Below are 14,865 nucleotides of genomic sequence, written 5' to 3'. Positions count from 1 at the left end.
CGTACACATATTTTTACACACAGATGAAACCAAATTCGGTTTCGTTTGACAGCTCGAGATTGTTGCTCTATTCCGCTAGGTATATAAACTTTATGACTCAGATACATATTTTAGTGACAATTTAACATAAATGTAATAATGAATTTGAAAAAAAAAAATATGGAATTTGTGTCAATATAATTATCTCTCGTAAAAATCTTTATTTTGATTAATCTCTTTAGAATATAATTAAATTAGAACTTACCAATTTTAGCATCCGTGAAGTCAAGCCAGAGCAGGCTAGCGATGTAGAGGACGAAGCTGCTCAGATTCATGTCGAACTCACATGATGGATGTCCGGCCGTGGTGCAAGCATTTTACTCATCATCTGAAACAAAAAAAAATTATATGCGGTTTCTAATAGGTGTATTAACAAGATGTATTATAATGAGTAGGAAATGAATCAAAAGCAAAAACAAGAGCTTATCTGTATCTGTATGTATAAAAATATTTTAAACCTTTTTGCTTGTTTGTTTAGTTTTTGATGTTCTGGTATAATTATTGAAGTATTAATAATTTACGCACCTCCTAATAAAGGTGGCATTGTTAATGTGAGTTTTGAAAGGCGGGTTTCATGTTTATATTTGGACACATGCTGGCATAGTTTGAGTTATGACAACATCTATTGTGTGAAACTTCGAAGGTAATATATAACTAGGTGGAACTCTACATCCCCGTCGCCCGTTCATGCGTAAATTGTGAAGTTGCAAAATTTTGCTGTATTGTTCATAGTAAATATACTGAATTATATAAGTAGTGATTGTTATGAATTATGAGTTATTTTATTTTTTTAACTCAACTGTTGGTCCCCAGACTGTGATTAGATTGTACGTGTGACTTCGTGGTATCTGTGAGAAAAGGCCTAGCTAGATCTTGTTTTCTTCGCAAAGCCTATGTACTTCTATAATCCTTTTAAGCATTTTGTAGCCATTACCCGAATAATAATAGTATTTTAAAAAGATAAAACCGACTTCAAAATTGTACGCAATTTAGAATTAAAATTCTTTATCTCAAAAACTACTAAACTAATTTTGATGTAACTAGCAGTATTTCCTAAGTTGAACAATGTCTAAAAACAAATTGAAATTTGGTGCATTTATTCAGACTGATATTATAGACTAACCTACACGAAAACTGGGCAGTTCTGGAAATATTACATACATACGCGTCAAATTCATAACCTCATTTTTTGCAGTCGGTTAAAAATAGATCTTGTATAAATAAGAAATATATATCTCATACAAGATTATAATATCTTTATTACTATAAGATTTTAATTCATGTAATGTTAAGCAATTAAAAACAAATTAAGCTGAAATTCATATTATACGATTGCCTATCCGAATTAATTATATAAAGCTCAAATATTGCAGTAAAAATTTATGGCGGTGGTTACAACCACTTTTCGGATACAACAATTTATCACAACACCAGAATCCATATTAATTATTACAGGAACATATCGGTCGCGTATTTAATACAATAATACAACATTAAATGAATTTTAATAGATTGATAAAATATTATAGAAATGGATGATGTGTGATGGGTGGCAACCGCAGCTTAACGATTAACATTCAGAGTAATTTGCCATGAATAATATATCGGTAGCAATATCCAGTTTTCGATTCAGATTATTAACTGTTTAATCTATGTTAATATAATGAAGTGGAGTTTGTTTTAAACAATATGTTTGTCTCAGGAATTTTAATAAGTAATTACTACTACATTTGTATGTTAAAGGTTAAACATTTTTTCGGTAGTCTCAGATATTTCAGTACAACATGAGAAAATCGCTGTTTTTATTTTATAAAGTCTTTAAGGAGTTAAGAAAAGCTATTTTTTTATTTAACTCTTTATTATACACAAGAAAAACATAAACATACAATTAACATGGAAAAACGACAAAGGTAATTTTTAAACAAATCTCTTACAGTAGCCCTAAGGAGACATACAGTGTAAAGGATAGCAGATAGGACGTGCACAATCAATAGTTATTACTTATTAAATAATTAAACTAAATTATAAATACTTACAACAAAATCAAAGTAATTATTTATACTAAAACTCTATAAAACCTATATGAAATCAATAAATGCTACTATGTTTTTATTATATAAATACTATATGTACACATAATAACACAGATTACAGTGATTGAGAATGCAGGTAATATTCTTTCAATCGTCTTTTAAACACAGCGATAGTTAGACTGTCACGAACAGTGTGGGGAAGCGAGTTCACTTTTTTTTTAATTTTTCAAAAAGTGTGCAAATTATCAGTTACGGTGTCCTGTAAATACAGCAAAAAATATACGAATGCTATAATAATATAACGAAAACCTAGGCAGCTACAAGTCATTTAAATACGACAGCAATTTTTTCCCAAAAATAAAAAGTAACATCAAAAATATACATATTGCACCTAGCCGTGAACGAAAGGCTAGTTTAAACATCCTCATATCAGGCACTCCAGTTATAGCGTACTCTCCAGCTATCTAGTGCTCCGCCAACACGTATCAAAGGTCAGGGAAATTCTTCAACAGAACATAAACAGCAGTCGCACTAGACGGCCAGTGTAGCAAATGGGTGCTTGACACGACTCGATCCAATACAACTGATCCCAAGTGACAGGAGAGAGCGGAGCGGAGAATTTATAGTTATTATGATAGCTGACCCAGCAAATGTTGTTTTGCCATATAAAGTACTAGATGGCGCCCGCAACTCCGTTGCGCCAAAACGCGTTTATCGCGCGGGAACCGTACATTATTCCGGGATAAAAAGTATCCTATATCCTTTCCCGGGACTCAAAGTATCTCCATACCAAATTTCAGCAAAATCGGTTCAGCGGTTTGGGCGTGAAGAGGTAACAGACAGACAGACAGACAGACGGACAGACAGACAGACACACTTTCGCATTTATAATATTAGTATGGATTTTGCCCATATTATTTTATTGAAGTGACTAAATAAGTATGACACCATGGCAACGTCCATCGCTGTCCCGTCGCACAAACAATGGTCATCGTCAGCCTCAAGTTGTAGCAATTTATTTATTGTAATGTTTATCAATATAAAAAGCAGCCAGTAGCCGATTCTCGGACCTACTGAATATCAGCAAAGCCGTTTCGGAGGAGTACGGTATCTAACATTGTGACACGAGAATTTTATATTCGTTTAGAATATGACGAGCTTTTGCCCGCAGCTTCGCTCGCGTTAAGAAGTATTATTATACAGAAACTTTCATCCCCTATTTGAACCCCTTGGGGTTGGAATTTATCAAAATCTTTTCTTAGCGGATGCCTACGTCATAACATCTACCTGCATGCCAAATTTCAGCCCGATCCGTCAGTCGGTCAGTTACCTTTGGATATATATATATATATATATATATATATATATATATATATATATATATATATATATATATATATATATATATATTTTTAGGTAGGGAAACCTTAATTAATATAAAAAAAATCAACACCAATTCTATAAATCTAATTTAACACTTTAAATAAAAATTAAATAACAAAACTAAATCACTAAATTGCTAACAAACTAATTAATTACAAAATTAAACAAAAGAAAATAACAAAACTAATAATTAATTACAAAATAACGGACACAAGCAATGGCACGTCTATCTCGCACGAATTCTCAAGGGAAAAAGAGAACGAGTCACGTGGCGAGGCAGTTTTTATACACTCTGAGAGGTAGGGGGGTGGCTAGGTGAATCAGCTTCTGGTGTTGCCGCTAACACGGCCTCTCCTGACAGTCTGACGTCCTCGTCAGGCTTCGATGATGGACCGGGTTGTTCTTGAGTAGGATCGGACTGAGCAGTTACGGCATCTGCTGAGACGTCATCATTCTCCTCTCCTGGAATTACATAAAAATAGCTCTAATACAGTTGTAACAACATCAAAAACTGGTCCGATTTTTATAAATGAGTAACAAGCAAAAATGGTACCGAAGTGCGCATTATATAGTCAACTACATTATTTAGCTAGCTAGCTTTCAGGCATAGGCTCCACTATTAAGCATACCCGTCAGAACTGCCGTCAATAATCATATTGCTCGGACTTCACGTCAAGGCATAGGCTCCACTATTAAGCGTACCTCCGACGGCTGTTCTGGCATAGGCTCCACTATTAAGCGTACCAAACAGACTTGCCCTCAAAGAATGCTGCGCAGGTCTCCGGGGTCCACTCTCCTCTCCAGGGCACCAGGTACTGCGCGGCCGCATAAGTAACCTTGCCGTATGCTCCGCTGACCAGCTTCAGCTCGTAGCGCCCATGATCGAGCACTCGGGTAATTCGGTAAGGTCCACGCATTCCTGGATCCAACTTGCCCTGTGACTGGGAGTACTTGATCACAAATACGAGATCATTCAATTTATAGATGCGGGGAGGCTCACGATCTTCGTTCACCCGTCGATCTTGTTCGGCTTGATTTCGTGTCAACCGTTCGGTCGTCCTCTGTCTTCGTAATTCGCGTAATGACTCACGATTGTCAGTAGAATTTTCTAAAGCCACATCGCGTATTAACGAGCGGACTACCGGTAATGCATTTTCGGACCCGATCAACAAGTTTAAGGGAGAATACTGCGTTGTCTTTTGTTTTGTGATATTTAAAATTAATTGCAGTCGCCACAACTCCTCAGCCCATTCACTTTTCTTTTGATTTGACTCGATACGAAGCATATTGAGAATCGTGCGGATATAGCGTTCGGCCTGGCCATTAGCTTGATGCATCTCAGGAGTGATGTGATGCACTCGGCATCCTAACTCATTAAGAAAAGATAAAAAACTCGAAGCCTCAAACATTCTACCTCTATCACAAATTAAAGTGTTGGGAGTACCGAACAAGGAAATAATTAATTGCATGGCTCGCTTCAGCTCAGATAAATCTTGTCGGTGAATAGGAATTAAGTGACAAAATTTGGAAAAAGAATCAACTGCAACTAATATGTGCTTAAAACCTTGTGATTCTGGTAACGGTCCCAAAACGTCAAGGTGTAGAGTGTCAAATGGAATATTAGGCTTGGCCCATGAAGTAATTGGCTGTAATGAGGATCGTGGCACACGTTTATGAGCTATGCAGGTTAAACAATGCTTAACATATTTGGAAATAAAGGTCCTTAGACCAGGAAACCAAAAATATCGTAATATGAGATCGGCAGTCTTTTCGACATCAATATGGGCATGTTCGTCGTGAAAAATACGAAGCAGACTAAGTCGATACCCCTTAGGAATAAAACAGAGGAGGCGCCCCTCTTCGCCCGTAGGTGTATAGCGATAGTACAAAAGATCACCCTTTTTGACGTATCTCGAGGCGTCCAACTGTCCCTCGTCTAGGGATCGCAACAATTGTTGCGTTTCCTCATCACCCGATTGTGCGATTTGTGCCCAATTGCGTGGTTTGGTTATGTTGTTTACAGTTGCAACAGGGTTTCGACTAAAATAGTCAGCATGCGGCAATAAGACCCCCTTTCGGTACTGAATATCAAAGTCGAAATCCTGCAAGTAAACCCACCATCTAGCTACCCGTGGTAACAGGTCCCTTTTTGTCTGAGTAGATTTGAGAGCGTTACAATCGGTTACGACAGTAAAATGCCTACCAATGAGATGATGCCTAAAATGTTTAAGGGCTTTTACCACCGCAAGAGTCTCCAGTTCATAGGAATGGTATTTAGACTCGGCCCCCTTAGTGGCCTGGCTGTAATACGCCACTACCCGTTTACTACCATCCCTATGAATCTGGAGTAGGACCGCACCGTAGCCCGCGCTACTCGCATCTGTATGAACCTGCGTGGGTAGTTCAGGATCAAAAATACAAAGTACCGGCTTACTGGTAAGACACTTAATGAGTTCCTGGCGAGCCATTTCCTGTTCCTCACCCCATACAAAATCGACGCCTTTCTTTGTTAACCGTGCTATACAAGACGTTTTTAATGAGTAACCAGATATGTATTTCCTGAAATAGCCCGCCAGGCCCAGAAACTGTCTCACTTGCCGCACGTTTTGAGGTACACTTGAATTTATCAGAGCCTGAACTTTAGCTTCAGCCGGTCGTATGCATCCGTCCGATATTATCCTACCCAAGTATTCTATCTTGGTACATAGGAAGGAACATTTGCGTAAGTTTATCGAAAAACCTGAATTTGTTAACGTTGTCAACACACGATCGAGTGTTTGCAAACCTTCCTCAATTGAGGAATGCAGTATTAAACAGTCATCAATATATACCAAAACTAAGCCAGATTCGATAAACTCACGCAACGTTTTTGATATAATTCGCTGATAAACTATGGGAGCATTCGCGAGACCGTATGGCATTTTAATATATTCGTAATGCCCTTCGGGCGTAACAAAACCAGTAAGGGGAATAGAATCGTCCTGTAACATGATTTGGTGGAAGCCGGTAGCCATATCCAAAGTTGTGAACAATTTCGCTTTCCCTAGTCTGTCAAGGTGGTCATCTATTAAAGGAAGTGGGTATCGATCTTTTACGGTTATCTTATTTAGTGCACGAAAATCCACGCACATCCTATCTGAGCCATCCTTCTTTTTGACTAACAAGACCGGGCTAGAATAAGGCGACTCCGACTCACGAATAATATTTTTGGACAGAAGGTCTTTAATGATATCCCGCACCTTTAGTTTTTCGTTAAAAGACATTTTGTAAGGTCGATAGTATATCGGAGTGTCATTATTCAAGCGAATTTGCATTTTACCGGTGGTAACGGTAGTCATGGCGGTACCCGAAATCATAAACTTAGAAAATTTATCAAGAATAGACAATAAAACTTTCAAATCATCGCCCACTAATGTTGTTTTAATTTCATTACACTCGATATTCGCTTGAACATTGCACACACGATTAACTGAAAGCCCGCGAGTCAAACGTTGCAAACTTCGTGTACGGACGTACGTGACCCCGTCTCTATTCAGTACATCTGTACCGATAATTATAGGCGCATTCATACACTCTCTAGGCACAATTAGCAAATCAACTTCCAAAGTTATTTCCGGGAACTCGATTGTCAGTGTCACGTAAAATTCAACAAAAATAGTTGTGTCACTAATACCCTTTAACTGACTGTTAATAGGTTTCTTACAACACGAAAAATGATTTACAACATCCGAGGATATTAATGACACATCTAATGCACCACTGTCAATAAGTATATCAACCGGAATCCCCTGAATGATACCAACCATAACGTCATTATTTTTACTAAAGTCGGGGGTAGAACAAAAATTAACTTTGTTTTTATTACGTTGTGCATCCGAACGTTGTTTAGCAAAACACGAAGTAATATCGTGCCCACCCTTCTTGCAATAAGCGCACGACAAATTGGACTTAGAACTATTATCACTCGAACTAGGTAATGCGAGTATTTGAGAGTTAGTTTTTTGTTTAGGTTTCTTTGGACAATTAACCTGTTTGTGTTGAGTGTCGCCGCAAATAAAACACTTCAATATACGTTTAAAAGTCGACTTGTGTCGAGATTGTTGAGAAAATGAAGACATAGGTAAAGATTTAGAAGTAGGCTTAGTAAACGTCGACAAAAAGTCGACCATATTGTCGATAGTGAGTTTCGCATTAGTGGCACACGCCTTGATATGTGGGTCTCTAATGCCACGAATTACGATTGCGATCATAAGTTCCTCGGACAACCCCTTAACAATTCGTAATCGTAATAACGATCTACGCGCGTACTCCGCATAAGTGGAATATTTTTCTGAATCCGTATTCATAACTTCGAAAAGAATATTAGCCACATCTATCTTTTTTACACATAACGATCTAAAATCATTTTTAAAGGTACTCCACGAACGATCGTTGGTAACCCACTCACTAAGCCATTGTTTCGCGTTCCCCTTTAAACAGTTACCTACCCGCGACAGGCACTCATTATCTGACCACTTATTTACAAGCTGTGCCCTATCCACCTCGGAAAACCACTGATCTACATCGTTTACATCGGGATCAAAGTTAGAGACGTAATAGTTTTGTGTATGTACCGACCTTAATGATTGAATTGCGTCCACAATTCTTTCCGTAGAGCAGCCCATGGAGTCTCCGTTAGCAGCGCCGGGCGTATTCGACCACCCCGATTTACCTTCCAATGCACTCAACCGCGAGGCTATCGCCTCGAGCGATTGTGCGTAGTCTCGATGCAGCGTCTCGTCCCTCGGTTCCAAGTATGATCGACCTGGACTCGAACGCTCCCGGCCAGAACACCTTGATCGTGAACGCCGACGACGACACCGCTCGTGCTGTTCACGCGAGCGATCACGGTTCCATCGTTCCGAGCCCGAACGGTCACGGCGAGATCGCCGCCGCTCCTTTGTGCGTCCCCGAGACGTGCTACGAGACAGCCTGCCGTGCGAGATTCTACTACGCGAGCGTGCAACGCGCTTCCCCCGTGTTTTTGACCGTGAACGATTCGATCTACCCATGACTATTCTAAATTAGCAACCTTGTTGGAAAATAATAATTGTGGGAGTGTTTTCTTTATCCCACGCCTGATTTTAGGTAGGGAAACCTTAATTAATATAAAAAAAATCAACACCAATTCTATAAATCTAATTTAACACTTTAAATAAAAATTAAATAACAAAACTAAATCACTAAATTGCTAACAAACTAATTAATTACAAAATTAAACAAAAGAAAATAACAAAACTAATAATTAATTACAAAATAACGGACACAAGCAATGGCACGTCTATCTCGCACGAATTCTCAAGGGAAAAAGAGAACGAGTCACGTGGCGAGGCAGTTTTTATACACTCTGAGAGGTAGGGGGGTGGCTAGGTGAATCAGCTTCTGGTGTTGCCGCTAACAATATATATATATATATATATATATATATATATATATATATATAGATTTATTGATATGAATTACAAGTTTCATACGATGAGGGTCAGACTGAAATAAAACTGTGGTGACTTAGTGATTTAAATGTGCTTATTTACATTATTAAGTTAGGCCCCATTTCATTTTAGTGTGAACATCATCAAATCATACAAATTCAAAATATTTAAAAAGTTTAAATAACATCTTATTCAACAGGAACAGGAAATTATATGGCTTATAGATTTTTTTGTTTCAAAAATAATTCTCCCGGCTTTATTTAACACTTAAATAAAGGTTGCCCTTAATTTTGTGCGAACAACAGCCTTGAACGGATGTGTACATAAAAATCGATCTAGTCCTTTTGGAGCCTATTCGATTAAAAAAAACATACAAAGAAATAGTATACAAACAAGCCTTTCATGTTTATAACATAAGCCTATTAAAAATAAAATAACTTTTTAGATTCGGTCACCAGAAAATTATTTCAACTTGTACCGAACGCGATTCCGACACTCAAATAGTGATCGTTGTCGATAGATCGACGTACATCCGTTGGTGGCAATGTTTGAGTGCAAATTAGTTTTTTTGTTGACCGTACACAATTCCTTTGTCAGAGCATTGTTCAGTTTGGTTGTATTTTTAGAGCAAGTCGCCATGTGCGGGCGAAAAATGCAGTAACATTCACCTGTATTTCAGATGGTTTTTTCGTGGATATGAAGGTAATCTTATTTTTACGTAAATTCGTTTGAGGGACCAAAAATTGTCGTACGTGATTTAAATTAACCCGTCAAGCCCCATAAGCTCACCGGTGAGCGAGAAACAATAGAATAACAATATATTTCCAAGAATCCACAATCGAAGGATTAAATCATATTGTTATATTTTAAAGCTATTCAGTACCTACAAAAATATTATTTATGCATAAGACGTGTCCCTTAGAAAATTCCATATCAATTTATATGACCCGTCAATACTTAAGAACTGCTGAGCCTGCATGTATTTAGCTTATTTTAGTCCTAAAGTAATAACGCAGAAAAAAATCATTTGATGTTATTATATTTTTTCTCTCTGTTAAAAAAATAGGGAAAAAGTTTGGAAAATGAATAAAATATTATGTATTTAATTTTATGAATTAATGACATTTGTCAGAACAGCTTGTAAAGAGAATTACAGATAGAAACTAATATGCACAAGAAATAAAACAGACGAACATACAACCTCCTCCTTTTTGGAAGTCGGTTAAAAACTAGCATGTAAAATGAATAAACCTTTAAAACCTTAGTCTTGATTATAAAGCGCCTACTCGTATAAGTACTACTTAGCCCCGTTCTTTTGCTTCGTATTATAATTTAAATTGCTTGAAAACGTACGAGGTTAAAGCGAAGCCATATTGTTTTGTTGCGCTGCGTTGATGGAACATTTTTTTTGAGAATGTACTGCGGGGCAAAAATGGTCGCATTTAGCAATTCCTCTCAATCAATTTAGCAAATGAATTGTCAAAACTGTCAAACTGACAAATTTCAAATTAGTCCGAATTACCACAGATCGACAAGGCTTTCTATGAACGTGAGCGGGGGCGCTGCACGTAAAGGAAAACTGTCATAAAATAACGTTTTTGTATGATGGAAGCGTTAGTTCCTTTTTTCGCCACGTTCATATAAAGCCTTGTCGATCTGTTGACATGAATTGCAAGCAGAGTGACCATTTTGCAAGTTTAAGAAAACAAATCATATTGTGATTCATATTATGATTCTACAAAGCGACCATTTTAGGTGGTATACCATTATAGGCAGGTGTTTTGCGACGCGCGTTTATACAGTACAACTTACGAGACGACGACAGAGAGCGCTGCGATTCATTTAACCTATTCTCACTTTATGTCCTTTCTGTCTTTGAAGCAAACAATACGACCGACGGAGTAACGCATCAATGTATGCCACTTTGATGGGTTTTATCATTAAAATATAATTATCATTAAAACTAGCGAGCCGCCCCGGCGTCGCACACCTGTGCGATGCCGGGGTGGCTACAAAATATATAGCCACTGAAAAAATGATTAAAATCGATAGCCTATGATCCTTCACGTGGTCTACTTCTTATCTGTGCCAAATAACATAAAAATTCTCCAGTAGTTCGCGAGTAAGCCCTTTCAAATAATTTCCCCTGTTTTTTCCACATTCTCCTATTAGTCTTTAGCGTGATAAAATATAGCCTATAGCCTTCCTCAATAAATGGCCTATCTAACACTGATAGAATTTGCCAAATCGGATCAGTAGTTCCTGAGATTAGTGTGTTCAAGTTAGCCCTTTCAAATAATTTTCCCAATTTTTGCCACATTTTCCTCTATTTCTTCGCTCCTATTAGTCTTAGCGTGATAAAATATAGCCTAAATATATAATAAATGGGCTATCTAACACTGAAAGAATCATCAAAATCCGTTGCGTAGTTTTAAAGATTAAAGGGAACAAAGGGACATGAGGGAAAAAAGCGACATTGTTTTATAGTTTGTATAGATATAGATATAATGTAAGACAGACAGACGGTCACCACACCGCGACGCAACGAAGTAATGTGGCCCTTACACGTGTTTCTTCAAGTTTCCACACTCAAGCGGTAATATGTTTTATATTCAATATAATCCATATAAGAATGTAACGCGGGATAAACTTTGTATTGTGGACGCTCAAGTTTTAATTGGGTTCGTATAATATGCAAATCCTTGGGCAAACTAAATTGAAAGTCTTACAACTTGTACGCGATTGTAATTTGTACTTGATCAACATTAGTGACCTTAATGAGTTATAGTAGCTGGCTCAGACTTTCAAATAAATAACTTATTATTATTACTATATCTAAAGGCCTGTATTCACTTTGATTAGTGCGAGTGCAGACGATTAGTGCAGGTGATTATTGATTAGAAGAAAATAAAGGAATTGCACTATTCAGTCGCTGTCCACACTAATAACTGATTAATAATCACCTGCACTAAGCACCTGCACTTATCTCTAATCAAAGTGAATACAGGCCTTAACGTATACCTGTAATGATGACAATCAAACCTCATATTTAGACAACAAGGTTTTTACATTGACATTTACAGCTTGAAACGTTTTATCGGAGTTTAATTTTATTTTATTGGCTTAAGGCCCGTATTCACTTTCATTAGTAGTAAGTGCAAGTAATTAGGGCAGGTAATTAGTTATTAGGAGAAAGTAAGTGCGGACAGCGACTGACTAGTGCAAGTGATTAGCCGGCTTCGTAGTAACGTGATTAGAACTGTATTCACTTTGATTAGTGATTAAGTGCAAGTAACTAGTGCGGTTCATTAGTGATTAGGAGAAAGTAAGTGTGGACAGCGACTGATCAGTGCAAGTGATTAGTCGGCTGCGTAGTAACGTGATTAAAAGCGTGTTCTATTTTTTGCGAGTGCAAGTGCGAGTACCCACGTCCCGCGCGCCCTTCCTCCCTTCACTCGCAGCGTGCCTACCACCTATGAAAATGAGCTTTATTTTTTCTCAAAGATCAGGTGGTACCTGAACTTTGAGGAAAAATAAACAATTCAGATAAATAAATAAAATAATACTTAAATAAAATTTGTTTTATTTCTGAATAAATTTGAAGCAAACGTTTGAAGCAAACTGGGGAAGGTCTGGCCGTCACAGGCTCTTGGTCCAGTAAATAAGATGGATCATTTTTGAATTTTTTGATCAATTTTGAATTCATACTGGGGACAATGAAAATAGAGGGGGCTAATTAATTATAATCATCACTATACCTCATTTATTTTTTCTTTCAATTTAAAGTAAGTTTTTAATTTATCAAAATAGAGAGACGACTCTTAAAATCTTAAATAATATAATATGTATACCTATCCATACTAATATTATATAAATGCGAAAGTAATATAAATGCGAAAGTGTCTGTCTATATTCTGTTTATCTGTCTGTCTGTTACCAGTTCACTCCCAAACCGCTAAACCAATTTTGCTCAAATTTGGTATCGATATACTTTGAGCCCCGGGAAAGGACATAGGATACTATTTATCCCGGAAAAATGTACGGTACACGCGCGATGAACGAGTTTTGGCGGAGAGAAACGGAGTTGCGGGCGTCATCTAGTCTAGTATAAAAGTATTGAATATTATATTTCCGTTGTCTGGTACCCGTAACAAAAGTCCTTCAGGTACTTAGCACGGGGCCAGACTGACGTGGTGTGATGCGTCCATAGATATGATATTATATTATATTAAACGAGCTTTTGCCCGTGGCTTCGCTCGCGTTATGAAGTATTATTATATACAAACTTTCATCCCCTATTTTAACCCCTTGGGGTTAGAATTTATCAAAATCCTTTCTTAGCGGATGCCTACGTCATAACATTTACCTGCATGCAAAATTTCAGCCCGATCCGTCCAGTGGTTTGGGCTGTGCGTTGATAGATCACCATGACGTCAGTCAGTCACCTTTGAGTTTTATATATATAGAAGTACAAAAGGACACCCTTTAAATTACTTCCATACTAATCTGTACTTACTAATATTATAAATGAGAATGTGTGTCTGTTATTTCTTCACGCTCAAACCTCAGAACCGATTTTGCTGAAATTTGTTATGGAGATGCTTTGAGTCCCGGGAAAGGACATAGGATATTTTTATATCCCGAAAAATCGCACGGTTTCCGCGTGATAAACTATTTTTTGCCGCAACTCCGTTGCGGGCGATATCTAGTCTAATATATAAAATTCTCGTGTCACAGTTTTCGTTGCCATACTCCTCCGAAACGGCTTCACCGATTCTCATGAAATTTTGTGAGCATATTGAGTAGGTCTGAGAATCGGCCAACATCTATTTTTCATACCAAAAAAAAATGGCAAAACAACGTTTGCCGGGATAGCTAGTTTTATATAAATTTATTTATTTATGTATTTATTTATTAAAGTTAATTACAACGGGTCACCCCAATTACAATAACTAACTACAATCTTGACTAAAATTAAAACTTAAAATTAATTATAACATTGTTACAATACATACACAAATTAAATTAAATAGTAATAGAAGAAACCCTTTCGTACTTACATTCACAAAATCTTACACATGCTCTCTTCACATCCAACCATTTATCAACAAACACATCACATTCAGGATTGTCCGACAGAAGGGCGTTGAGCAAGTTTAGTGCTCGGTACAGCGGGGACTCAGCTCTCGCGACAGTCCGACATGTCGGCAGTGCGAATAATTTTGGCCGACGGCTAGGACGGTGCTTTAGATAGTTGTCAGGCACAAACAAGCGGCACATTAAGGCATGGAGTTCAGGGCAATCGATTATATTGCGAAGGATTTTTAAGGCAACCAATATTAGGTCAACGCCTCGTCGGACCTCTAGAGATTGGTAACCTAAGGTACCCAAGAGATAGCCAGTTGGGTACATGTAAGGGTAGTATCCGTACACTTTCTGAAATAAAAATCTGAGAAACGCCTTTTGGATTTTTTCCAGCATCAGAATTGATGTAGCTGTGTAGGGAGCCCAGACACACGCATCTGTTTCTAGCTTGCTGCGTACTAGTGCGTTGTATAGCAATTTTATAACGGCGGGATTTTTAAAGTCCTTAACGTTGCGGAGTACAAAACCTAGACGTTTGAAGCTGTCTTGAGCCGGCGCATATATGTGGTCCCTAAACGTAAGAGTTTTGTCAAAGTACACCCCTAAGTCCTTGATACTATGGACACGGGAAATAATATGACCATCCATAGAATAATTAAAGATGATCGGGTGTAGCTTCCGCCCATAAGTCATGACGCTACACTTATTCATATTAAACAAAAGGTTGTTGGAAATACTCCAGTGTTGTACAGCATCCAAGTCCTTTTGTAGAAGAAGGCAGTCATAAAGAGATTTTATGATCATAATAATCTTGAGGTCGTCGGCATACAGTAAACACTTAGCAAACTTAAGAA

General features: G+C 37.6%; 1 protein-coding gene across 1 annotated transcript in view; it reads right to left on the bottom strand.

Annotated features, from left to right (window-relative positions):
• LOC121727010 (acid sphingomyelinase-like phosphodiesterase 3a) overlaps positions 1-14,865 on the bottom strand; it is a 79,867-nt gene that overhangs the window by 18,341 nt on the left and 46,661 nt on the right. The window contains exon 2 of the mRNA XM_042114679.1: positions 245-367. Coding sequence (XP_041970613.1) covers positions 245-314 — 70 coding nt within the window. The 5' untranslated portion in view covers positions 315-367. The remainder of the gene's footprint in view (positions 1-244; positions 368-14,865) is intronic.

Source organism: Aricia agestis, chromosome 5 (genome assembly GCF_905147365.1).
Source record: "Aricia agestis chromosome 5, ilAriAges1.1, whole genome shotgun sequence".
NCBI classification, from domain to species: Eukaryota; Metazoa; Arthropoda; class Insecta; order Lepidoptera; family Lycaenidae; genus Aricia; species Aricia agestis.
This window is presented reverse-complemented; position numbering and strand designations above follow the sequence as displayed.